General features: G+C 36.9%; 1 protein-coding gene across 5 annotated transcripts in view; it reads right to left on the bottom strand.

Annotated features, from left to right (window-relative positions):
* The window catches only part of LOC111155090 (DNA topoisomerase II binding protein 1), a 62,202-nt gene that overhangs the window by 16,469 nt on the left and 17,911 nt on the right, over window positions 1-27,822 (bottom strand). For 4 of the 5 annotated variants that reach the window (XM_022515141.1, XM_022515140.1, XM_022515139.1 and 1 more), the window contains 10 exons: window positions 24,007-24,323; window positions 23,145-23,317; window positions 18,181-18,392; window positions 16,196-16,482; window positions 9,262-9,435; window positions 9,061-9,170; window positions 4,376-4,499; window positions 3,653-3,799; window positions 3,432-3,534; window positions 1,238-1,430 (listed from right to left, as the gene is read on the bottom strand). In XM_022515141.1, coding sequence (XP_022370849.1) covers window positions 1,238-1,430; window positions 3,432-3,534; window positions 3,653-3,799; window positions 4,376-4,499; window positions 9,061-9,170; window positions 9,262-9,435; window positions 16,196-16,482; window positions 18,181-18,392; window positions 23,145-23,317; window positions 24,007-24,323 — 1,840 coding nt within the window. The remainder of the gene's footprint in view (window positions 1-1,237; window positions 1,431-3,431; window positions 3,535-3,652; window positions 3,800-4,375; window positions 4,500-9,060; window positions 9,171-9,261; window positions 9,436-16,195; window positions 16,483-18,180; window positions 18,393-23,144; window positions 23,318-24,006; window positions 24,324-27,822) is intronic. The other variant, XM_022515142.1, reaches the window with a different exon arrangement.

Here is a 27,822-nt window from a genome sequence, read left to right on the forward strand (position 1 = left end):
GCTGTATTTAAAAATGGAATTTTTTCTAATTATACAGACTTAGGGAAAGGAAACATGGTAATGTTCAGAAAACTGGTTACTTTGCTTACGAGATGTTGTATTTTTATCACTTGAAATAATAAAAACTATAATGAGTACTATAAAAGCTGCCTTAAAAGAAGGTCCCTTTGGCTCTTGGTAACCAAACCTCCTAGAGTCTAAGATAGAGCAGCCATATACTGAACTAGAGTGAAGTGTGTTTTATGTCATAATTTTAGCAACTTCACTAGAGTAAATATAATTCCAACTATTTTCCTTCTATGTATATACATGTAAGTGGAATCTTAGCAAATTTAATTTACCAAAGCTGATAGTACCCCCACAGTTCATTTGCCTCAAATACAAGGAAGATAGCCTTTTATTCTGAGTTTATTTGTCTACTCTGACTTGGCACAAGATTTAGGGTCTCTGTAATGACAACACATGATCTGAAGCATAGTAAATAAAAAGCCACTTTCACTCAGCATCCAGACATAGAATTGGCCTCATGATGCATAGCTCTATTAATCAGTTCAATATACAAGTCACCTAACATTCATCAATACAATTGGAGATTCTTATATCAGGAAAAAGATGTAGTTACACTACTGAACTTCAGTCATATCACACTGTGATCTGTAATCACCTTCCCTAGAAGATAAATTCGTAGAGAATACAAAACACATGTAGTTCTAGTAAGATATAACTTTAATTTAGAACTAATATTATTTAACATTAACATGACAGAACAGAGAGAATTACCAATTGAATCCATTTCAAATGAGGCAAACTGGATCTTAAAATAATTTCTCAGGGGAGGTAATAAAAAATATTAATCATACCACAACGTGAAAGCAGTTGCTTGGTATGGAACAAACCCTTGTCTGCTTCCTATTCCAAAGTAAGAATTCTAGAACTGCTTGGAACAAGGGAGGGAAGGAGAAAAAGCCAGGGAGGAAGGAAAAGTGAGCCAGTAAAAAGCCACACAACCAATACATAATATATTTAGTTTGCGCTAAACAAAGCCCAGTGTATAACACTTTTCCTGATCCTGACAGTCTAATCTTTGGCTTTACAGATCACAATCCCCCTCTCCTCTCCCCGGCCGAAAGGTGCAAAATTAGGCTTAACTCATGAAACTGAGGCAGTAGGAACCTAATGAACTACCTTTCTCTCAAGTCAGAGACACTCCTTTCCACCATCAGTGACAGGTACATACCTCAGTGCTTCCAGGACTCTACTTCGCCCACTGCGGGCAGAGCGAGTGCTATCAGGGGTTGAAGAAGCACTGTTACAACCACTTCTTGAAAGAGAAGCCCTCTGCCCTTGGGGTTTCACTATTGATGTTGCAGACATTATCTCCTGCAGCTGCTTTTGAAAGTTCTCTCTCATCTCCAAGGTCTGTGTCAGAGCTTGAAAACACGTAAACAATTAAGTTTTTCTCTCTTGTTTTAAGTTTCTTTTTTATCGCATCTCATACACATTAACTGTTTTGTCTAGATCTGGCTGAACACAAATTTATTGACATTTATTGAATACTTACTACACATTATAGTAATGCACTAAGACTAGGAATACTGCAGAATACAGCAGAATACTGCAGAACACAAAGGCAGTCCTTACCAGGATGACTGCGTACGAAAAAAATCAAGAAGCTCTACTAAGACACACTGCTAAGACCTGGTGATTATCCCTTTTGTAGAGCTCCCTGCCTGCTTGTGACCCTCTCCTGTGTTATGTACCGCACTCTGAGGTGCACTACAGGAATTAACATATGTGATTTTTCTCCTGTGGTCCTTGAAAGCAGACCACAGTATATTTACCTTTGGTTTCCTTGTAGATTAAATATAGAAATAGGCACTAAATTAAATATTTTTGGAATGAACTGAGTGGAACTAACTAAATAGATAAGTCATAAGGAAAGCTCTAGTAGGATAAGATGAGTAAGGAAAATAGAAAATATTAATCAATTAAAAATAGGACATCTATAGATACAAAGTTATTCATTGGAGCACTCTTTGTAATAGCAAGAAATCAGAAATAAACTGGCTGCCCACAAAAGGGACAGGCTAAATGGCCATTCACACAGTTGTGAAAGAAGATTCAAAATGAAGCACTGCTAAGAGAGTCACTTAAAACAGAGTCAAAGGACGCTAAGGAAGTAGTGCCTGCGCAGTCTCCTGTTTTAATTCCTAGAACACCATGAATTGTTAACTTCTGTCAACTGCGATTTGTCAACTGCAAACTCCAACACCTCCTAGAAATATCCTTCTATTTTGAACTGAAGGAGAGATGTCAATACCTGTTAGCCAAATGATAATCTTGTATTAGTCAGTTTAAACTCTGACACCACCAGGGGCAACTGTGTGGCTCAGTCAGTTAAGTGTCTGCCTTCCGCTGAGGTCATGATCCTAGGATGCTGGGATCGAATCCCACACTGGGCTCCCTGCTCAGTGGGGAGCCTGCTCCTCTCTCTCCCTCTGCCCCCACCAGGCTTGTGCTCTCTCTCTCTTGCTTACTCTCTCTCTCAAATAAGTAAAATCTTAAAAATAAATAAACAAATTTTGACAGCACCAATCATATTTCTTTCAAAACAAGTTATATAGCCATCTGGTTTTTGCCTATATAAGCCTGTACTCCCCGCTTGCAATTAGAGGAGTTTCAATGGGCTATATCACCTGGACTGCAATCCTAAAAACTTCAAATAGTCAGTTTTGGTTGCTTTATAGCCTCTTCTTCTCAGTCAATCCAATGAATACTAGACAGTTGAAAAAGAGAAAAGAAAAGAGGAAAGAAAAAAGAAAAAGACCAAAGAAGCTCATGTACCCAAATCAAACACTCCGCAAGTTAAACTATTAAGCAAAAAAGATAAGGATCAAAGGGTAAAACAGCATATATCGTATGTCTACCCTTTATACATTCTTTTTTTAAAGTGCAGAAGGGGAGAACATATGTACTTATGATTATGTATGCATAAAACAACTCTGATAACTCAAAAACCTAAGAAACTAAAAACATTGGAAGGGTGGGAGAAACTCTTCATGCATCCTTCCATACCTTTAAACCATGTCATATATATAATATACCAAAGCTTTTTGGAAGTTATTGAAAAGAACTGAACTGAAGAAGAAATCTTTACAAAACCACCAATCCCACCTACCTTTAACAAAATAGGGCTATCATACTACCTCCGTAAAATACCTAGTTCCACTGATTTCACAAGTTTGACACTTAAAAATCACTAAAGCTTTGTATATTATTACTTAATGATTGGCATGGAACTTTAATTCAATCCTCAAACATATGCTTTATAGCGACACAGAAAACAACTGTTTTTCAATGCAATGGAAGCATTCTGTATGAAAGATAATATATTTGTAAACAAATTTTTTTTGTAATTTAAAATATTTTACCTCCTTTAGAGTCACTCCTTCCACCGCCATTTGATATTCCTGATTCTTTGTTACTGGTGGCCACACTGTCTATATCGTTTTCTTCTACAGGCAAATGATCTGGCTATTTAAGGAGAAAAGTTACAATGTCTTAAACCAAGTCACTACATAAAATTTCAAAGCACCATATGATTAGACATTCAGCTTAAGGAGGGGGTAAATGTGTCATCCATATTATCTACCTCATCATCCTTTGTTGCTGAATCCACTGAGAGTAGTCGACTATTAGAGAGTCTGCCATCTTGCACTGTACTGATATCCAAGCTCATTTTGGGATTGTAAGTATGTGGATAAAGAGATTCAGGAAGGTGTTTATACTCTTGCGCACACTGAAATACAATGGCATGCTTTAAACAGGACTGAAAAACATCTTAGTAAATAAATTACATGAAGTAGAATAAGGACAACCAATACATTACATCCTAAGGTGGCAAAAGTTTGCATAATTAAAGTTTTGAAAAGTAGGTGATACTGAAATATACCATCATACAAATGACAAAATTGCTCTAATTTTAATGTCATGTACACTGAAGAATAAGATCTAATTCATTCCTTGCTTTTGCCAAGGAATCATTCATACTTCTAGAAATATTCAGAAAGCAAAGAAATAGTTCTAAACTGCATTGGCATGCTAAATTAATTCTCCTTAAATTACGGTAACGTTATCTTTCACATAATTTTTAGTTAGTGAAAAGAACCAGAGAAATCAGAAAGAGTACCCATTAAAGAGTTGTTAAGTATTTAGGGACTGATCTTAAGTTTTTAATGCCAAAGAAATGAAGTGTGCACTGTTAACTAAGGTTATCAAACTTGTTTACATACATGGAAACTGGTTTGTGTCTTCAAAACAATGTTTGTATACATTCTCATTTAATAGAGAGGGAAGGAAAAAAAGTCTTGCTTACTTCTAAAAGCCAGTGCTCTGAAACAATGTGTACTCCTCTTTCTTTTACAGATTTATACTCTCGGTTAGTGTCATTTGGTCGGCCTTGATAAATGAAATGAGTCACTGTTTCATCAAAACTCCATCTGAAACAACCAAATTTTAAAAAACAAATAACTAAGAGAAATATCTGAGTTTAAGATGATCATTACTCTCTATGAATAGAATATATTCACCTTCACAAAACTTTCACGATCTAGAGTAAACATGGACGTTAAATGACAGGCTCCATTTTTTTTTTTTTTTTTTTTTTTGGGTCAAATGTTACATACATATCTCTAAGTATGTAAGTTCAGAGAAAGATCTGGAGGGCAGTCTTTCAAAATATTACTTGTTTCTTTATACTTTTTTTTTTTTAAAGATTTTATTTATTTATTTGACAGACAGAGATCACAAGCAGGCAGAGAGGCAGGCAGAGAGAGAGGAGGAAGCAGGCTCCCTGCTGAGCAGAGAGCCCGATGGGGGGCTCGATCCCAGGACCCTGAGATCATGACCTGAGCTGAAAGCAGAGGCTTTAACCCACTGAGCCACCCAGGCGCCCCTCTTTATACTTTTTTGAATTGTTTAAATTTTCTTTCTTTCCTTTTTTTTTTTTTTTCACAATGAGTATCACCTTAGAGTAACAATAAAGGTATTTTCAAATCAATAAAATAGGCTAAGCATCCAATCTCTCCTCCGGGTATTGGCAATTACTAGTCATTCTACATCTGCTGTATGCACCACAATAAACTATGTTCTTTTTTAAAAAAAATAATTAACTTGAGAGAGAGAGAGAGAGAAAGTGAGAGAGAGCATGAGACGAGAGAAGGTCAGAGGGAGAAGAAAACTCCCCACGGAGCCAGGAGCCCGATGTGGGACTTAATCCTGGGACTCTGGGATGGTGACTGGAGCCGAAGGCAATCGATGAACCAACTGAGCCACCCAGGTGCCCATAAACTATGTTCTTTATATAACATTTCAGCCATTCCTCTCAACAATCCCAACACATTAATATTATTATATCCACTTTACAGATAAGGACACTGAAGGTTAAGTAACATGTTTAAGAATATTCAGTAAGTGACAGAGCCAGTTTTGACTTCAAAACCCATACTCTTAAGGATTACATTATCCTACAATCTCCTGATTCTTCCCATGTAATAGTTTTCTGACCTAGGAAAATAATCTAAGAATTGTAAAATACATACTATACTTCTTAAAATCAAGTAAAAACCAAAGAGAAAGTAAAAATTGTATTTCTGAATATAATCGCCAAAAAAGAGGTTTCTCATCATGGACACTTAACACACTTTCCATTTACTAACTAAGAAATATCTCTGAACTTTTTATTTATTTATTCTTAAAGATTTTATTTATTTATTTGACAGAAAGAGATCACAAGTAGATGGAGAGGCAGGCAGAGAGAGAGAGAGAGAGAGAGAGAGAGAGAAGCAGGCTCCCTGCTGAGCAGAGAGCCCGATGCGGGACTCGATCCCAGGACTCTGAGATCATGACCTGAGCCGAAGGCAGCGGCTTAACCCACTGAGCCACCCAGGCGCCCCTCTCTGAACTTTTTAAATAGCCAAGTTAAACAAATTTAGAAGGCATATTTCCTTCTAAATTATAAACATCTCTAGTTCCTACTCTATTGTCTGTGTTTCCTTAAAAATAAGAGTAAAGAACATCTTGCCTGATTTAGTTGTTAGTCTAATAGTTGTTTCCACTTCTGATTTAGGGAAAACAATACAAACTTAAATAAATTATAAATTAGAAAAATAGAGGAACGTATCTGCCTGATTCATCTTGCTTCATGCCTCACTGTGATGATATGGAAACTATGAGTTTCAGTCCTTAGAGATCCTTTAATGACAGACTGTCAATGGGCATAGATGGTTTAGATCAGGAATTAGCAAATTTTTTCTCACAAGACCAAATGATAAATATTTTAGGCTTTGCAGGGCAAAAAGCTGTGACAGTTGCAACTGTAAAAAGTTACAACTACTCAACTCTTGCCTTGTATTAAAGCAGTCATAGATAATATGTAAACTAATAGGCATGGCTGTATTCCCAAAAAAACCTCACAAAAACAGATGGCTGACCCTCTGGTCTAGATCAGTGCTTTCAGCAAAACTGTTACTTTACAAGCTATTTTGTAAATATGTGGGAGTGATTTTGTTGTTACAATAATGTGGTTTATATGATGAGGGGCGCTAATAGCATTTAATAAGTTCAAGGGATGCTAGAAATTCTGAGGAACAGTTATAAATACAATTATCCCATATCTTGCATGATTTTCTAATGTCCTGACACAAATTCAGAGGTTAAAAAAAAGTTTGTTTACAATTAGATAAGCCTGAGGCCTATTTTACTTAAAAAAACACAAGTAAGTTTTGGTTTGTTTTTTTTTTTTTTTCCCAGTTTAAATATACACTAATATATAGGACATCTAACTACTGAGCAACTAATGGAAGACTATACTTTGCTTAATTTTTAACTTTGCCAAATTGTGAACAAATCTTGTTCCTGTTACCAAAGGAAATGCTGCTCATGGTATCTGAGTCTCTGTATCTGTTTTAGCCTTGGGGCTGTAGCATTTTAAGTGAGTTTACATATGTATGTAAGCATATGAATACTGTTTTCTTCCAGTGTCATCAGCCACAGGTATTTACATACTAAACATATATTTTATGGTTCTGTGCCTTCTGATGACTTTCATTTATTAAAATTATGAAAGTGGTTAAGTTATGGGGGGCTCAGTTGGTTATGTGTCCAGCTCTTGATCTCAGGGTCATGAGTTCAAGCCTGCATTGGGCTCCACATTGGGTGTGGTCCTTTACTTTAAAAAAAAAAAAGTCATATTTGTGAAATCCTTTTAGAAGAGGTAATGCTATGACATGCTGAGGAGCTCTGGCCTAGGTGTTTAACAGTAGGAAGCCGGAGGTGTGTCAGATAATCTCTTCATGATGTTCAGGTTCTAGCTTATGGATGGGAAAAAGTAGGACAGTTTTCATTTGAGAACACATTACTCTATAAACATATAAATACTGTAACCTCTACGTATTAAAGTGTTCTTCTCTCTCATCTAACACCCTGAGAAAAGTCTGAGAAATCCCTTTCAGGAATAGATTTTTTTTTTTAAGATTAATTTATTTAGAGAGTGAGTAAGCATGTGCATGAGTTGGGGGTAGGGGTGGAGGGACAGAGGGAGAGGGAGACAAAGTCTTAAATAGATTCCTTGCTGAGTGCAGAGCCTGATGTAGGGCTCAATCTCATGACCCTGAAATCACAATCTGAGCCAAAACCAAGAGATGGACACTGAACTGACTGCACTACTCAGGTGTCCCAAGGAATGGATTTAAGCAAACTTTTAATCAGTTAAATCTGAATTACTTACCAATTTCAGTAACAGATTCTATTTTCACACTGAGAGGACTAGCATTTTTTTTTTAAATTTAAGATTTTTATTTATTTATTTGACAGAGATCACATGTAGGCAGAGAGGCAGGCAGAGAGAGAGAGGAGGAAGCAGGCTCCCCCCTGAGCATTTTAAGTCTTAATAAAATTCAAGTTCTACAGGTTCCTTTTATGTCTTATATCAAGTACAGATGCCAAGCGATTATACAATAAAGCATTCAATTTTGACAAATACACATACCCTCACAAGACTCTTGAGAAAGAAATGAGATAGATAAAGCTTGGCTCATACTAAGAGCTCAGCAACTGGTAAAAGGTAATATGGTAATATGTAATCATATAGTAGATATTATATAATAATACACAAAGCAGGTAATATAAAACAGGTAAGAAAGTTCTTCTTTTCTACAACAGATATACTAAACACATTAAGATGCTTTTAACTATCTCAGACACATTTTATTTTTATTCTCCTGATCTAATTTATCAAATAGCAAGCTAACCAAAATAACACTTAACTAAAGGGGAAGATAGACCCAAATGTATTTCTCAAACTATTACTTGTAGGACCAATCATTATGTTATCTATAAATGGCTGAATAGAAGTGATCAAGAAAGCTAGCACTGCAGACAGTGGAATACGAGGGACTCAGGATTGGCCAGCACAGGTAAGGCTCTCTCAATCCCTGGCACACATGCCATCTATACTGGAAGTCTGTCTCTAGCTTGGCTGTCAGGTGGAGGGCAGATATGATAATCTCTGTCTCCAAAAGTAGTGAAAATAAATAGAAATTAAACCAGTCTACAAAAAGACCACTGAATGCCTGGATGGCTACAGTACTGCTCACAGAAGAGCTCTACCATGAAACACACTAAGGTACAAATATGCTTAATCTCACATCTCATATAAGTCAATATCCTATGAATCTTTTATTAAATACATTAGGCAAGGATTCTTCTAGATTGTACTCATAATTCATGGAACCCAAGTTTCTAGAATAGTGAGTGGCACAAAATAGGTTCTCACATATGGGTTGCACATACCCTAAAAAATACATGTATCAATGTGAACTGATAACGGGAAAGGGTATTTTTCAAGGCTGAAGTAAATGACAAATCAACTGGAGATACAGCAGACAATATGGCATGTTAAAAGGCAAAGTAAATGTTCCTTTGTGGATGCATACAATAGGTTTAGGTTTTCCTATATGTTTAGACAATATCAGTACCAAAACAGAAAGATGTGTCACCTACCTGTAATCTGCTCCTAGAGAGGCTGCGATCCCATTCAGTTCACCCTGTTTCTTACTGAGTTTCTTACTCACACATACAACTACCTTGTGAAGTGGTTTGGGGGCTTCTTCCTGTCCATGGAAAAGAAAAGACATAAGGTCAACTATTATTGTTTGAAATATTTTATCTATAATTTGCTTTTAATAAGAGATCTAATTCTACCTTCTTCGATTGGGCATCCTTCAGCTGAGGGCTGGCAGACAAAGCAACAGCATTTCGAGAGCTATTTGCCAAAGCAAGTTTCAAGTTTCTGACAATGACTTCTGAAAGTGGCGTACTCAGTTTCCTTTTCTGCTGGCTAGGACCTCCTGGAGTTTCCAAGGCTGCAAGTGCATCCTACATGTATGTCAGGGGAGAAAGAAAAGGGGAGAAAGAATGTAGGAGGAAGAGGAGAAAAGGACAGGAGGGAAGAAGATGGGACAGAAGGAAAAAGGAAGGTAAATGGTACAAGGAAAGAGGAAGGGAGAGGTAAAGAGAGAAGAGATAAACCTCAAAATTAACTGGATTATAGCTTTAGCCTCCTCCAGTTTTCTTTCAAACAAAAAGAATGAAGTATTAACTGCATCTGAACATAATAAAAAAAAAAATTTCATACTGTCCAGCAAATAGTTTCGAAGAGACTCACAACATGCTCACATTTTCAGCTGTGCTCATCACATTTGGCTGAATCTCAGAGCGGGAGGTGCAGATAAAATTAAGGACACCAAAAAGCAAAATGAACAAACAATAAACATGGAAGGAAACAAGCAAGGATGGATATAAGCAAGATCTGAACTGTAAGGTTAATAAATCGGCTGAGCTGAGAATTGTGGTAAATCCTCAAAAGGACAAAATATATTCCTGTTCCCATGTCACCCACAGTTCCCTCATGAGAAGGGGCCAGTGTTATTCAGGCTGCGCTGCTCATTCTCTTTTCCATTTATATAGTATTCCATGCACACAGCTGACTGGATTTACCACTATTCAACTGATGAATATTTAGATTAATAATCTTTTGCCAGTATGATGATGCAATGAACAACCTTGTACACACATCATTTTGCAAAAGGAAACATTTAAGCAAAATTTGTGTAACAATGCTGACATTCTCATGAGCAAAGCATTAGAATGTTTCCCAACATGTTTGACAGCACCAGTGGGTAATCAGATTTTTCTTTTTGGCCCATCTGATAGGTTAAAAAAATTTAACTGTTTGCTCTAATTTTCCACCCTTTTATACTAAATGAGATTAAACATCTTTATGAATGTATAATATTTCCATTTAATTTTTTTGTGACAGCTATCTCTTCCTAACTTTGCCCATTTTCCCCATTACTTTGTCTTAAAAAAAAAAAAAAAGATTTTATTTATTTATTTAGAGGGAGTGAGACAGCTGGGGGAGGGGCAGAGGGAGAGCCAGACATAGGGCTCGATGCCATGTTCCTAAGATAGTGACCTGAGCTGACATCGAGAGTCAGGGGCCCTGCTTTTTCTTTTTTTACTCACTTGCCTGAATATATTTCTAAGAGTTTATATGCATACATATACATTGAGATATATGCACGTTTGTTCTCAATTTGTTGTCAAATTTTTGCCATGGAGAATTCTAAATACTTTTATTGCACACTTATAAAATCTGCAGTTGAATGTGGCGAATTTTTTAATGCTGTCAGATTCATATGACTCTTTTTTCTTTTGAGGTATATGTTATAGTTAGAAAGGTCCTCCTAATGCTGGCATTACTGAAAAACAAATTTACTCTTTCATGGCTTGTTCCTATAATCTTTATACCTTCATTTCTTATATTTAAATATCTAATCCTCTGGAATTTATTCTGGTGTAAGGTGAGTTTTCATCCCAACTGTTTTCTCAGATGGTTACTCCGCTGCCTGATTTGAATGCCACCTTTATCATATAATACATTTTCCTATCTGTGGGGTGTAATCCTGTGTATCAATATGAGTACTCATGTGATGACATACTGCTTCAGTTACTGCAACTTCATACAATGCTTGAATAACTACCTACAAACTCAAATCCCCAAATTTCTTTCTCTAGCCCAGATCATAATCCAAACTTCAAGCTATGCATGTAACTGCCTATCTAACAGTACTTGGATGTCTAACAGGCTTTATGTGTCGAAAATACAAACTCTCGGTCTGAGGCCCTGATCCCAACCTGTTCCATTCAACTCAGTTGACCAGCAGCTCCATTCATCTAATCTCTCAGATCAAAAATTTAGAGGATTCAAATTCCAAACATTTAAACACCTGCCATGTACTAAGGAAATCTGACGGAGATCAATCATCTAGACGTACTCTTGTAAAATCATTAGATTTTAAAGATAAAAGAAAACGCCACATGGCTTTCTGGCAAAAAAGATAAAATAACTTACAAAAACAACGTAGTTAGACTGGCATCAGAAATTTCAAAAACATATACAAAGAAAGGAAGCAGTAGAGTAGCATTTTCAGGAAACTCAAGAAAAAAAAATGCAAACCAAGAACAATACATCCAAACAATCTGTTGAATAATCAAGGCCCTGGTAAAGGTTTTGAATGTGCAGAACTCAGGAAATATTGTACATATGTCCTTCCCAAATATTCTAGAGGATGCACGTCCTCCTGTAGTGCATTCCTCCTTAATGACAGTAAGCATTTCACATATTTGATTGCAGAGTTAAGACTAAACAAGGGTGAGGTCCATGGGTTAAAAAATATATATATAAACATTTTATCTTCTGACAAAGTTGATAAATGTAATTAAAAACAGTGGAAGAGAGAAAATGGAGAACCAGAATAAGATTACTGACTGCAACAGTAGTAGGGGTCAAATCATATAATTTACAACTGACATAAGGTTAAGATAGGGGTTTAAGGGCACCTTAAGAATAAAACTAACAAACCCTTTCCTAAAAAAAAGGAAAACAAAAACAAAAACAGAGGACATGATACCTGAAGAAACATGTAACATACATACATACATAACGTCAACTAATTATAATATATGACAGAATTGAGACCAAATAGAAATCATATTAAATGTGAATAGGCTTAAGTCACCTGGTTGAAAGGAAAATATTTTTCTTTTTTCTTTTTTTTTTTTATATTTTATTTATTTATTTGACAGACAGAGATCACAAGTAGGCAGAGAGGCAGGCAGAGAGAGAGGCGGAAGCAGGCTCCCTGCCGAGCAGAGAGCCCGATGCGGGGCTTGATCCCAGGTCCCTGGGATCATGACCTGAGCTGAAGGCAGAGGTTTTAACCCACTGAGCCACCCAGGCGCCCCTCTAGTCCCACTTATTGACAAGACTGTCTTTCCCACTGAATTTCAGTGGTGCCCTTGTTTTCCAATCAATTTCTACAAAAAATAATCTTCCTGGGATTTTGATTGGGATTGCAGTTAAGCATGTGTTCCATTTACTTACCCCCATAATCTCAGCAATATGAGACTTCCAATTCTATAACATGGTATATTACTTGATTGATATATATATCTTTAATTTCTCTTCTTGAATATATATATATATATATATATATTTTTTTTTTTTTTAATTTTATTTATTTATTTGACAGACAGAGATCACAAGTAGGCAGAGAGGCAGGCAGAGAGAGAGAGGAGGAAGCAGGCTCCCTGCGGAGCAGAGAGCCCGATGCGGGACTCGATCCCAGGACCCTGGGATCATGACCTGAGCTGAAGGCAGAGGCTTTAACCCACTGAGCCACCCAGGCGCCCCAGGAAAATATTTTTCTTTTTAAGATTTTATTTATTTATTTGACAGACAAGAGATGACAAGTAGGCAGAGAGGCAGGCAGAGGGGGAGGGGGAAGAAGGCTCCCTGCTGAGCAGAGAGCCCGATGCGGGGCTCGATCCCAGGAACCTGGGATCATGACCTGAGCCGAAGGCAGAGGTTTTAATCTTTACCCACTGAGCCACCTAGGCACCCCAAAAGGAAAAGATTTTTTTAAATGGCTCATAAAGCCAAACTCAATTCTATGCTCAATTCTACCTTTAAAATGCAGCAATCTCCAAAGGCTAAAATGAAGGACTACACAGGATTATAATGCAAATGAAAATCATAAAATGGTATGGATTGAAATCCTGATACCAAAGTAGACTTCTAGCCAGAAAGTATTACATGAGAAAAAGAACACATTCCAAGTTACATTAATAGTTGTAATATCTATGTACTAGTTAACATACCAATCATCTATCTAAAAACAAAACCACACAAGATGCAAGAAAGAGAAACACACCATATTATGAAACTTAAAAACACCACTTAGTATGAGTGAGTTAAATGACTAAAAAATAGGAAAGGATATAAAAGATCTAAACAACATTATCAAGAAGTCCGATCTCGTGTGTATGCCTGTGTACAGCAAAGACTATCCATGTTGGAGAATATATCTGCTCATAAAATATTCTAAAAAAATCAAGCAATGTTCTCAAAAATTGACATATATCAGGGCACAAACATCAGTAAGTTCTATGAGGTAGAAATATTACAAACAACACTCTGATCACAATGTAATAAAATAATAAAAACAAAACAAAGTGTTTCCATCTGGAAAGTAATGAAAACTCTATTTCTGAACAAAGGGTATATGAGTATTCCTCCTAGTATTTTTATTTTGCAACTTTTTAAAGAAATTATTTCCAAGTGAAAAGTAAAAACAATATTAACAATAACAACCTCAAACCTTATAATTCCTTATTGAAAAGGATGGGGAACACTGGGTGCTCAACACATTACTAGTAGGACTATTAACTGGTACAACCACTTTGACAATTTGTCAGTCTCTACTAAAGTTGAAATATGACCCAGCAAGTTCACTTTTAGGTATATACCAAAAAGAAATGCATGCACACATATTCTAAGAGACATGCACAAGAATCTACATGATTTGTAAGAGCAAAAATCTAGTAGCCATCTAAATGTAAATTATGGTATACTCATTTAATGGAATATTCTGCAGCAATGGAATCAATGAACTAAAGTTAAAGGAACATGGACAGAGCTTTCAAACAAAGGCTGAACAAAAAAAGAATATATATTATATTCCACATTTAAAAGTCAAAAAAACAAGCATAACAAAGTTAGTATTAGAAGTCAGGAGTGTTACCTCCGGGAGGAAGGAGGAAACAGTGATGAAGGAGAGGCATAAGGAAGGCTCTAAGGCACCTGGCAATGATCTTTCTGAACATATACAGTAGCCTTCCAGCTGTTAACTTTAACATATCATTTAGCAGCACATCTGCTGTACTTCTCTGATGCCAATTAAAAATTAAATAGATTTTTAAAATATGAGGCCTAATGTGTTCAATTTTGTGATTATTTCATGGGCCCTTCTGTTTTCAGAGTACAAAGTTCAATATACCATATTACATCAATTTGAAGAAGCACTGATTGTAAGACGAAGTACCATTTTATGTATTACCAAAAAGAAAAAAGCCCCCAAACCACCACCCCAAAAGAAAGAAAAAAAAAAATAAACACTCCTAAGTGAATTATGACTCTAAATAATAAAACTTTTAAATGTGTTTTGTGTCTTCACTGAGACTATTTAGAACCATCAGCTTTCTGCAAGGTATCTAAAGAAGAACAGTGTCAATGACAGGGAATATTCTTATTTTCTTGCCTACTAGTGTCATTTCATCTACTATTCAAAAAGTTTGTGGGGGCGCCTGGGTGGCTCAGTGGGTTCAGCCTCTGCCTTCGGCTCAGGTCAAGATCCCAGCGTCCTGGGATTGAGCCCCGCATCGGGCTCTCTGCTCAGCAGGGAGCCTGCTTCCCCCCCTCTCTCTGCCTATTTGTGATCTGTCAAATAAATAAATAAAATCTTTAAAAAAAAAAAAAGTTTGTGAGTTAAGAGACCTTAGAGATCATCTAGATATACCCTATGATTTTATAGATAGAGATGATGGAGCCCAAAGAGGTTGACCTCTTTCAAAGACAGCAACAAGCAAAGGAGAAGCCTGATTCTAGATCTCAGGTCTCAAACCAGTGATTTTTCTCTATTTCTTAAGGCATAATGAGCAGTGTTAATCATAGCACAAAATGTTACTTTTTCGAGCACAGGTTTTGCTTAGTGAAACTATCCAAAGTATCAATTTATATTTATTTTCTGAAGATGAACAATCTGTAAATTCTATAAACCTATTTCCTAACACACCAGTAAAAATTATTAGAATGTTGCTTTTTTTTTTAAGTGGTGGAGCCCAATACTGGGCTTGAACTCCAGACCCTGAGATCAAGACCTGAGCAGAGATCAAGAGTCAAACACTTAACAGAGTGAGCCACCCAGGTGTCCCAGAACCTTGCTTCTTAATACCCTATCAGCAAAACTCCAATAGATGACTAGTATAATAACGGTGCAAAGACTCATGGATAAAAAGAATCATAAACAATGATTTCAATAGCCATTCGAAAGGCCAACAGCTACTAAAGGAATAGTAAAGAAAATCATTTTGGGGGAATAAGAGGAAACCATTTATTGTCAAATAATGTCTTGATCTGGGAATGAATTTCTCAGAAAGGGAGCCATCCTCCAGTACTCAGGAGATCAAACAAAGACGCAGACTTAACCCATCTTTTCAAGGGAAGTGACCGCAAGATAAGGTGGTAAGAGACAAATTCTTGGAGAGCAAGCGCTGAGTGTACTGCTAGAATCAAAACTTAAGTAGCAATGGGTTTATATCATAGTTAATAAAATCATTTCATCACACCATTTCATTTGATCCTTCAGATAAATCTGTGAGTTTTCAGGGCAAGTGATATCCTCTTTATACAAAAGAAAAAGTCTATGCTTGGATATGTTAAATAATCTGTCTAGAGTCATACTGCTCATGACAGATGTAGGACTTGAACTCAGTCCCAATTTCACACCATTTTACCTCCAGCTGTTATCTCAACCCCAAGTATATGGAGGGACTCGATAATATGATCTGCCAGTATCCCTGGAGAACTTACTACCACAAACTAGAGGTGATGCAGAATTTGGAGCTTCAATTAACTTATTATTATAAGTTATAAGTTATATTATAACTAATTATTAACTTCATATACTACAAATTATTAATTGTTAACTCTAGGACCATATTCTGTAATCCCTACCTTCACATCAAAGGAAGGCTTGAAGAGTTTGTCCTTGGACAGAAATTTTGATGGTGTATCCAGATGTAAGGAGGGCTCTTTCTGAAGTGGTTGTCCCACTGGTGGGGAGGCCGAAACCTGTCTGGTGTGTTGTGAGATCACAGCATGGAAAGCTTTACTCTGAAAGCAGTTCATATCTAAAGGCGTGACGGCTGTTTTCCTATGAGTTTCCAGGTGTGCAACAGGATGCTCTGGAGTACCTGGGTTTAGATTCACCCTGTTTGTTGTTTCAGTTTCCACACTTTGTTCTAGAGATTTAAAACGAGAAGAAACAAATGTGAACCACTAAAGTCACCTTTATCTCTGAAGATGAATATACGAAGTGCTATTTTTATGTCTCATTGTTAGTTTTCATGTAAATTCTCAAGTACATTTTATTTTATTTTATTTATTTATTTTTTTTAAAGATTTTTATTTATTTATTTGACAGAGAGATCACAAGCAGGCAGAGAGGCAGGCAGAGAGAGAGGAGGAAGCAGGCTCCCTGCTGAGCAGAGAGCCCGATGCGGGGCTCGATCCCAGGACTCTGAGATCATGACCCGAGCCGAAGGCAGCGGCTTAAACCACTGAGCCACGCAGGCGCCCCCTCAAGTACATTTTAAATCACAAAGTTATATACCTACTTTCTGAGAAACAAACCAAATGATACATTAAAATATATGTTGAAATAAACACAGAACATCAACTGAAACAATTAATGAAATTAGATTTCCTGTTTCATTTGTTAACTTGAAATATTTTTTAATAACCTCATGATTTGCCAAATATTATATAAGTGTCATCTTGGTGAATGACTGAGTTAAGGGAAAAAACCAAAAACAATTACATGTACTCTGAGTTAACAACTACAGTGAAGATTTTATAAAGTTCTTAGTGAAATTTTAATATGACTTAAATATCACTTTGCCTCAGTTCTAAAATTTCCAGTCTGTTTGGGTAAGCAATAATGGCTCTGAGAGCTGTTCCCAAGCTATTGAAGTTTGCCCAGGGATGCCATCATCTTATATTGTGTCCTCCCACCAGTCTTTTTTCAGTATTTAACAAAAACGCTTATTAGATGGCTATGCCATGCCAGGTCCAATGCTAGACAATGGAAATATATAATGCACAAGACACACTTATTCTTTGCCCTTTCAGAGCTTGTAACTGAGTAGGGAGACATGAAAGCAAACTAGATATTAGAACACTGAGATCAAAGGTTTAAAGGGGATAATGGAGGGAAATTTGGCAAGACAAAGGCCGTACTTGGGAGTTAAGGAAGGCTTTCCAACGGAAAATAACATCCAAGCTTGGAGGACTGAAAGATAAGGACAAAGAGGCAACCAGGAGGTGGGCCAGAGAAAAGACGCAGAAGTCCAAAGATGAGAGGAAGAGAGAGCACATGAATGACATGGTGCGTCAATGTGAGCCACAGAAGAAACAATAAATGGGATCCTAGCCCACAAATTTGGACTTCAAACACTGAGACCCCAGAATGCTTCTAGATTGTTTTGTATCTTCCAGCTTCCAGACACTGCCTGTAGTAGAGAGCAGATAAAAATTAAATCTGTCCTATGAACACATTTATTTTGCCACCAAATAAGGAATGCTCAACAGCAGTGCACAATACTCAATGTGAAAACTAGAAATCAATGAACTTTTCTAAAAACAAGATTCAACACAGGGGCGCCTGGGTGGCTCAGTGGGTTAAAGCCTCTGCCTTCAGCTCAGGTCATGATCCCAGGGTCCTGGGATCGAGCCCCACATCGGGCTCTCTGCTCAGCAGGGAGCCTGCTTCCTCCTCTCTCTCTGCCTGCCTCTCTGCCTACTTGTGATCTCTGTCTGTCAAATAAATAAATAAAAAAAAAATCTTAAAAAAAAAAACAAAACAAGATTCAACACATTCATATTCCAGAGACCATCAAATTGTAAAAATACATATAAAAGAACAAGATAAAAGTATTAACCTTCTTTAGCAGACTTTTCAATCAGAAAATGGCTTTCATCTGCTCTCTTTCCCATTCTAGCAGTCTCCAACAGCCAAGATATGGTGACTGCTGGTAAATTCCACTTCTTGGCAGCTTCATATTTAGAACCACCTGGTTCTTTCAATACAAGATGTGTACTGGCAAACATGCCTTTCTTTGCATTGGATTTGCGAACAAAGAATTCTTGAACACTGAAAATTAAATAAAAACAAATGGTCATAAACACAACTGGGCAAGCTAAGAAGTTTCTAATACAACTGTTGTTAGACTTCTATGTATAATACTCACTGATAAAAAGCTGATATATTTTCAAACCCTCTTACATGCCTACTCTAAGGTAAAAACGTATTGCTACAGTAAAAGTTTTTATAAAAACATTAAGAAAATTAAACTAGACTTTCAAGAACTAACCAGGAAAATTACCTCCTTAATTAGTCATCACCTACCCATTTTGGGTCTTTCTTCCCAAAAGGAGGCATGGAATAGCCAGGGAGCACAGAAAGGGTATAAATAACACACTGTATCTTTCTAGTCCACTATGTCTTTGCAAAGCATTTTCAGACACAATCTCTTATGAATATTTGGGAAGTACTAGTATATTACAAAATATTGGGGGGTTTTGGGAAAGATTTTATTTGCCAGAGAGAGAGAGAGAATGTGTGTGAGTACAAGGGCGGGTGGCAGGCAGAGCAGGCAGAGGGAGAAGCAGGCTCCCTACTGAGCAGGGAGCCCAATGTGGGACTTTATCCCAGGATCGTGGGATTATGACCTGGGACTCAATCCCAGGACCATGGAATTAAGACCCGAGCCAAAGGCAGATGCTTAACCCACTGAGCCATCCAGGCATTCCTTTTACAAAATATTGTAAAGATACAACCTGGGAAAAGATACAATTAAGTGAGACGGTGGTCGGGTCATGGACATTGGGGAGGATATGTGCTATGGTGAGTGCTGTGAACTGTGTAAGCCTGACGATTCACAGACCTGTACCCCTGGAGCTAATAATACATTATATGTTAACTTAAAAAAATGCAAAGAAAAAGAAAAAGAAGATACAATTAAGTGACTTGCTCAAGATGACAGATATTAAACACAGAGAACATAGGGGCAGAAAGAGAAGTCCACCACTTAACATTTAAACAGAATTTTTAACAACTGCTAGGTTTTATGCTCTAGTCCCCACTTTTAAGATGCTTTAAATCTCCCACATTTTTCCTAGCACTTTCATGGTTTCATTTTTCACATTTAACTCACTGATCCATTTGGTACTTATTTTGGTATAAGATGTGGCTCTAACTTTACTGAATCCTATTTACTGAATAAGCCATCTCTCTCCTTCAATGACTTGGAATATCACTTTTTTGTTTAATAAAGATTTTATTTATTTGAGAGAGAGCACAAGCAGAGTGAGGGAGAGGGGGAGAGGGAAAGCCCAACTCCCCACTGAGCAGGTAGCCTGATGTGGGGCTCAATTCCAGGACCCTAAGATCATGACCTGAGCCGAAGGCAGATGTTTAACTGACTTAACCACCACCAGGGCACCCCAAAAATATCACTTTTATCATACCCTAAATTCCTGTTTGTATTTGGGTCCATTTCTAGACTTTTTGTTCACTCACTAAACTTTCTGCAACTTATAAAATCCACACTATTACTTAGTGAGGTTTTACAAAATATATTTAAATAACTATTCTATTTCAGAATTTTCATGACTTTCTTGCTTGCTAAACTTAACTTATGAATTCAAGAATTTAGTTTGCTTAATGCTATCCCTAAAAAATTTGGGCAGCATTTTAACTGGGATGTTAAATTTATATAGTAATATAGGAAAACAATAGAAACTTCTTTATAATCTTCTTTCCGAGAACATGGATATCTTTTCTACTGTTTCCTTAATAGCATTTTATAAGCTTCTGTAGCTCTTGCAGGTTTCATGTTAAACCTGTTGGTAGGTATTCTATCTCTCATTGTAAACTTAGTTTTCATTAACTTTCCTAACTGGCTGGTATGACGGTCAATGATTTCTGTATATTAATTTGCTACATAGCCACTTTATGGAATTTTTCTCCAAGCACTGCTTTAGTTTACCCCATGGAACCTGGTGTCATACTTTTGCTGTTGTTACTTTCTAGATCTTCTGCAACTTCAGTTTTTTTAAAAAAAGCTTTTCATTGTTTAGCCTAATTCAAATACAGAACACAGCAAAAAAGGAAATACAAAACTTGGTGATTATAATCTATTTGGATATTTATGGCAATCACTTCCTTACCTTTCTTTAGTTTTATCACATAGTGCATTCTTAAACACTACAGTTTTGTTTTGTCTTTTTAGTTATAGGATCCATCCTCTTTCCCTATCCCCTTAATAGATATTTGTTGAAGACACTGTATTATTTATAACATAATTTATCTCAGGGCCTGAATTTTGCTAATTGCATTTCTGTGCTATAGTTTAACATGCTATTCTCCTACTTCCTATAAATCAGTAGTTGAATCCAGAGGCTTCATCGGATTGAGGTTTTATCATTTTTGTAAGGCCACTTCAAGGTGGCCATGTGTTCTTCATCAGGAGGCACATGATGTCTGTTTTCCTCTTTATTATATGATTATTGATTTTCAGGGCCTAGATGTTTTCATTCATTAGGAATTATAACCCCACCCTTCTTCATTTATTTGTTGGAACACCTTTTTTTTTTTTTTTTTAAGATTTTATTTATTTATTTGACAGACAGAGATCACAAGTAGGCAGAAAGGCAGGCAGAGAGAGAGAGAGGAGGAAGCAGGCTCCTCGTGGAGCACAGAGCCCGATGTGGGGCTCGATCCCAGGACCCTGGGATCATGACCTGAGCTGAAGGCAGAGGCTTTAACCCACTAAGCCAGCCAGGCGCCTCTTGTTGGAACACCTCTTAAAGGGAAACTTTGTCTTATCCATTATTATGGTACTCTTATACAGATTACATAGGAAAGGCAGGATAAATACTTGATCCTTTCTCTTTCTCTAACAGCATTCAAAATAACAGGCTGGTTTCCCAGCATCTTTCAAATATGACCAATTAGCTTTGTCTGGTGTCATTATAATATTATGATTTAAACATTATTTGATGTGCTTGGATCCACTGCCATTATTCTGTCTAGTGGTACTTAAATTGTCCTGTCTTTGGCCAGCAGAGGTCCTTTGATGCAACTTTCTTAGTAGTCCTTGCTATCTGGTCTGACAAAATGTTCCAGACTCACTGGCACCTTTTTGCCCCAGATCTGGAAAATAAATAAATAAATAAATGTATATGTATATACACACACACACACACACACACGCACATATATGTGTATGTATGTATATATGTATATATACATATAATATGTACATACATGTATACATATTATACATATATATACATATATATAAAGACTATATATATATATATAAAGACTTTGAGAGAGTGCAGAGAGAGAGATTGAGATTTAAAGACTTTGAGAGAGAGAGTGCAGAGAGAGAGAGAGAGACAGGGGTAGTGAGCGAGAGTGAGCATGAGTATGAGCACAAGTATGGGGGGTGGGTAGATGGAAAAGCAGGCTCTCCACTGAGCAGGAAACCGGCTGTGGGGCTTAATCCCACGACACTGGGATCATGACCTGAGATGAAGGCAGACGCCTAATGGGCTGAACCACCCAGGCACCCCTGGAATTAATCATTTCTTTACATTTTAGTTTCTTTTAGCAGGAAATGGTATTTTAGGATCACAATCTGGGCACTGGGATTGCTTATTACCATTGTGTTGATAAATGACTTCAAGGCTTGTAAATGGGTTTGAATCCCCCTTGGAACAAGAGTTATGAAATAGTTCTAAAATGTCCAGTTTATAGGGTCTTTTCATTTTCTATTTATACTATTCATTTTTAGTCTTTACATCATGATTAGAGAGTATGGTCTGCACTCTTCCTATTTTAGGCAATTTACGGAGGTTTTCTTTGTGGCCAGTTTCATTATAGGCAATGTTTATAAGTGTTCTACAGGCACATGAAAAGGTATGTTTGGTGTTTCAGGGTAGATGACTATGCTATTGAAATCTAGATCCTTCCCTGTTTTCTATAGGACCTCTCATGAAGTAAAAGATGGGAATTATAGTCTTACAAGTAATGTATTTCTGCTGATTCCATCTTGTATCTCCTATTGTTTTTGTCTTATGAATAAGTCATGTTCTTTTGTTATATATATATATATTAACTTCAGTGTGAATAGCAATTTATAGCACTCTTCTTTTTCTTATTTAATGCCTCTTCATTTAAAACCAAACTTGTCTGACATTAGAACTGCAACCCCTCCTTTCCTTTTGTTCGCATTTCTTTGACATACCTTTGCCCGTCTTTTTCTTTTTTCTTTTTTTTTTTTCAGATGTTCTGAATCAATTTGTTTTGGGTGTGTCTCTTTAAAGTCATTTTAAGTGTTGCTTCAAGATCTAATCTAAAAGAACTTTTTTTTTTAATATAAAAGTTGAGTTCCTTTACATTTACTGTTAGAACAGTTTTCTACTTCATTTTAAAACAGTTACCACCTAAAGTTAACTTAGGGGTTGGATTAATTTGGATTTTGGAAATAACTTTCAAGTCCATTTTTTTTTCCTTCCCAAGTATTCATTACTGAAAAAAAATAAATCTCCCAAATGGACCCATGGAAGGGAATAAAGCTTGGATATGCCATATTCAGTAATGGCCCTTGTATGAGCTTTACACATTCCCTTTGCTGGTAGGTGAGCACTAATGCCCATGGTCTGAACCTCTGCCAGGTATCCATCTAGTAGTACTGAGCCATCACATAGGTACACTATACCCTACCCATAAATATTATAAAGACACCTGGCCCAATTCCAATTTGAATGTTCACCAATAAGTCAAAACAGATAGAAGATACACCATGATAGCAGGTGCACAAAAAATACTACATACCTTGCTCCAAGGCGATTTGCTAAGAATGTCAACGAATCTTTTTCTGCTCCTACACACTGGCTGAATGAAATAACACAATCCTCTAAAGGAGTCATTCCTGCCATCACTGGGACTGGCATGAAGAGAGGATTTGACTTTGGATCAATTAAAGTCTGATAGTCTATACAGGTTACCTTTTAGAAACAAGAAACACAAGAATGCCAACCTGAAATAAGCAGCCAGTGGTTAACACTGGTTTTTACACTACCAGTAATTTGAGTTTACATGAAAAGCAATTTAATATAACCTTGTATATGCTTATTCTCAATACATTTCACATTATATTAAAAAAATCAATTCATTATACAGGATATTAAGAGCAGGCAGGTTTATCATTTAACTTACTAAATACTGCTGTAAATTTAATTTCTTCCCAAGTAGTAGTTTATAAATTTTCCTCTTAACTCTTGGAAAGTAAAAAAAATGATGAAATTATCACTGTTCAGTCAATAAAAAAGATATAATAAGAAATAAAAAGAACAAAAAATAAACAAAATAAAAAAGAATAATCCGAAAGTGCACACATGCTTTGGTTGTGAGAAAACAGGGAGGACTGAAATAGTAGGAGATGACCTAGGGTAACTTCTTAAGAAGGAATGTTGCTGCTGTGGCCCCAGGGAAATAATAAGCTCTACTCTGCCAGGCCTGGGGCCAAGAAGCTTGTACATTTTCCTATCTTACAATTCCCTTTGGTAAAGGCAAAATCTAAACCTTGCTCAAACACCAATGCACCTAAACTGAATTGTCTAGGAAATAATCATTAACACTCTCAGCATCTGATATCCTTCAGCACTACATTTCAACTACTACAGGGTCTTCTTACCAGCCACGTATTTGTGACAACTTCTCCCACAGTTGCTTCTACTTCACACCCCAGCAGAGGAACCACAGCGTAATCGGCAACAATTCTGCTCTGAAGGGACACGATTTTTCCAGCATTTTCTCTTATGATATTTGCAATATTAGATTCATTTTCATTACTAAAGCCCAAAACAAGGAAAGTCTTTTGGCTAAATAAACCTTCTTCGGTAATTGTAGAAGTGTCAGGGAGGCAACAAGTGACAGAAGACTGGTTTTCTTCTGGCAGAGAAATATGAGTAGAGTCATTAAAGGGCTCAACTTCAGACTTCACAGCTTCAACTGAAAGAGAAAAAGAAATGTTTTCTAGCAGAGGATTTATCTTACATTTTAAGGTAACATGAAGCCTGAGAATAGCGACCACACTCACAAAAAATAAGGCTCAGTAAATACACCCTGAGGAAAGGATACAAACCCACCCCATCTTCTTGGCTACCAAGAATACAGTTATTATTTCCACCTTCCATTAGGAATGACAAGAGCAATCATGTCACTGTTGCAGGTATTCCTAGTATAGTAGAAACTCCAATTAATTGAAAATTAGGGGACTCCAATAACTCTCTGGGTTTGTCTCAGTCCCAAAATTGGTTTTGCTAATTCACAGAATTGAGAAAATATTGTTAAGGAAAAAAACAGAAGTAACAGGCCTAAGTGATCAAGCCCTTCACATGGAAATAACTGTATGAATATAATAAAGAGAATTATTTTTTATGGTTACTTATTTTTCAAAAACTCCTAAAATTTTCATATTGAGATTACAGCTGTTTAGTTACTATAATATGGATTTAAGAGAACTGATGAAGGACTCAAGCAAATAGTTTCAACTATTACATTTCAGAATCAAGTTGGCTGACAGATAAGTAGAAGAAAAAAACATAACTGTCAGTAACAAAATATATAATCCCTAATATGGATAAGCACTGGTGAATCAAGACGCCAAACTCTCACTATTTGCAGACAACATGATACAATATGCAGAAAACCTGAAAGACCGCCAAAAAATTGCTAGAACCAATACACGAATTCAGCAAAGCTGCAGGATATAAAACCAGTGTGTAGAAATCTGTTGCATTACTATATACCAATAATGAAGCAGCAGGAAAAGAAATCAAGGAAACGATCCCATTTGCAACTGCACCAAAAACAAGATACCTAGGAGTAAACCTAACTATGGAGTTAAAAGATCTATACTCTGAAAAGTAGAGCTCACTTATGAAAGAAATTGAAGAGGACACAAAGCAATGGAAAAACATTCCATACTCATGGATTGGAAGAATAAACATTGTTAAAATGTCCATACTACCCAAAGTAATCTATGCATTTAATGCAATCCCTATCAAAATACCACCAGATTTTTCACAGAGCTGGAACAAACAATCCTAGTATTTGCATGGAACCACAAAAGACCCCAAATAGCCACAGCAATTTTGAAAAAGAAAAAACTGGAGGTATCACGATTCTGGATTTTAAGCTTTATTACAAAGCTGTAGTCATCAAGACAGTATGGGACTGGCACAAAAACAGACACATAGATCAATGGAATAGAACAAAGAACCCAGAAATGGACCCATAACTGTAAGGTCAACTGATATTTGACAAAGCAGGAAAATAATATCCAATGGAAAAAAGTCTCTTCGACAAATGGTGTTGGGAAAAGAAAAGTGGACAGCAACATGAAGAATGAAACTGGACCACTTTCTTACACCATACACCAAAATAAATTCAAAATGATGAAAGACCTAAATGTTGAGATAGGAAACCACCAAAATCCTAGAGGAGAACACAGGCCACATCCTCTTAACCTTGGCCTCGTAACTTACTAGACACGCTGCTTTAGGCAAGGGAAGCAAAAGCAAAAATGAACTACTGGGACTTCATCAAGATAAAAAGCGTTTGCACAGCAAAGAAAACAATCAATAAAACTAAAAGCCTATGGAATGGGAGAAGATAGATGCAAATAACATATCAGATAAAGAGTTAGTATTCAAAATCTATAAAGAACTTATCAAACTCAACACCCAAAAAACAAATACCCAGCAATGAAGTGGCCAGAAGACATGAATAGATACCTTTCCAAAGAAGACATCCAAATGGCTAACAAACATAGAAGATGCCAACATCACTCATCATCAGAGAAATACAAATCAAAACCACAATGAGACACCACCTCACACTAGTCAGAATGGCTAAAATTAACAATACAAGAAACAACAGGTGTTGGTGAGGATGCACAGAAAAGGAGCCCTCTTGCACTGTCAGGAATGCAAACTGGTGTAGCCACTCTGGAAAACAGTTTGGAGGTTCCTCAAAAAGTTGAAAATAGATCTACCCATGACCCAGCAATTGCACTACTGGGCATTTACCCCAAAGATACAAATGTACTGATCTGAAAGGGCACCTGCACCCCAATGTTTATAGCACCAATGCCCACAATAGCCAAACTATGGAAAGAGCCCAGATGTCATCAACAGATGAATGGATAAAGAAGATGTGGTGTGGGGGCGCCTGGGTGGCTCAGTGGGTTGGGCCTCTGCCTTCGGTTCAGGTCATGATCTCAGGGTCCTGGGATTGAGCCCCACATCGGGCTCTCTGCTCAGGGGGAGCCTGCTTCCTCCTCTCTCTCTGCCTACTTGTGATCTCTGTCTGTCAAATAAGTAAATAAAATCTTAAAAAAAAAAAAAAGATGTTGGTGTGTACACACACACACACACACACACACACACACACACTGGAATATTACTCAGTCATCAAAAAAATGAAATCTTGCCATCTGCAATGACATGGATGGAGCTAGAGTGTATTATGCTAAGTGAAATAAGTCAGTCAGAGACAAACAAATACCATATGATCTCATTCGTATGTGAAATTTAAGAAAGAAAACAAGTGAACATATGGGAACAGGGAAAAGAAAAAAAAAGGAGAAAGGGAAACAAGCCATAAGAGACTCTTAAGATTAGAAGACAAGCTGGGAGTTGGTGGGAGGGAGGTGGATGGGAGATGGGCTGAACGGGTGATGGGTATTAAAGAGGGCACTTGTTTTAAAAAAAAAAAAAAAAAAAGTAAAGAGGGCACTTGTGATGACCACTGGGTGTTGTAAGTGATGAATCACTGAATTCTACTCCTGAAACTAATATTGCACTGTATGTTCACTAACTAAAATAAAAAATAATAATAAAAAAAAAAAAGGTAAAAACTTAGTTTTTGAAAACTTTAGTGGTACTTTGTACAGGAGTGGCTAACTATAGCCTAAAGGCGAAACTGGACCTGTAGCCTATAAGTTAACAATGGTTTTTATGTGGGACACCTGGATGGCTCAGACAGTTAAGCGTCTGCCTTTGGCTCAGGTTCTGATCCTGGGGTCCTGGGATCGAGTCCTACATCAGAATCTTTGCTCAGCAGGGAGCCTGTTTTTTCCTCTGCCTACTGTTTCTTCTGCTTGTGAGCTTTCTCTCTAAAATCTTAAAAAAAAGGAGGGGGTTCATGAGGCATCTGGCTAACTCAGTGGGTTACGTGGATGTCTTTGGCTCAGGTCACGATCCTGGAGTCGAGAGATTGAGGCCCATGTTGGGCTTTTCCCTCTTCCTCTGCAACCACCACTCACCCCACTTAGCAAACTGAATTCAACAATATATTAAAAAAAATCATTCACCACAATCAAGTGGGACTTATTCCTGGGATGCAAGGGTGGTTTAATATTCACAAATCAATGTGATGCATCACATCAATAAGAGAAAGGATAAAAACCATATGATCATTTCAATAGATGCAGAAAAAGCATCTA

This window comes from Enhydra lutris, unplaced genomic scaffold (assembly GCF_002288905.1).
Source record: "Enhydra lutris kenyoni isolate GAN:26980312 unplaced genomic scaffold, ASM228890v2 scaffoldscaffold39, whole genome shotgun sequence".
NCBI classification, from domain to species: domain Eukaryota; kingdom Metazoa; phylum Chordata; class Mammalia; order Carnivora; family Mustelidae; genus Enhydra; species Enhydra lutris.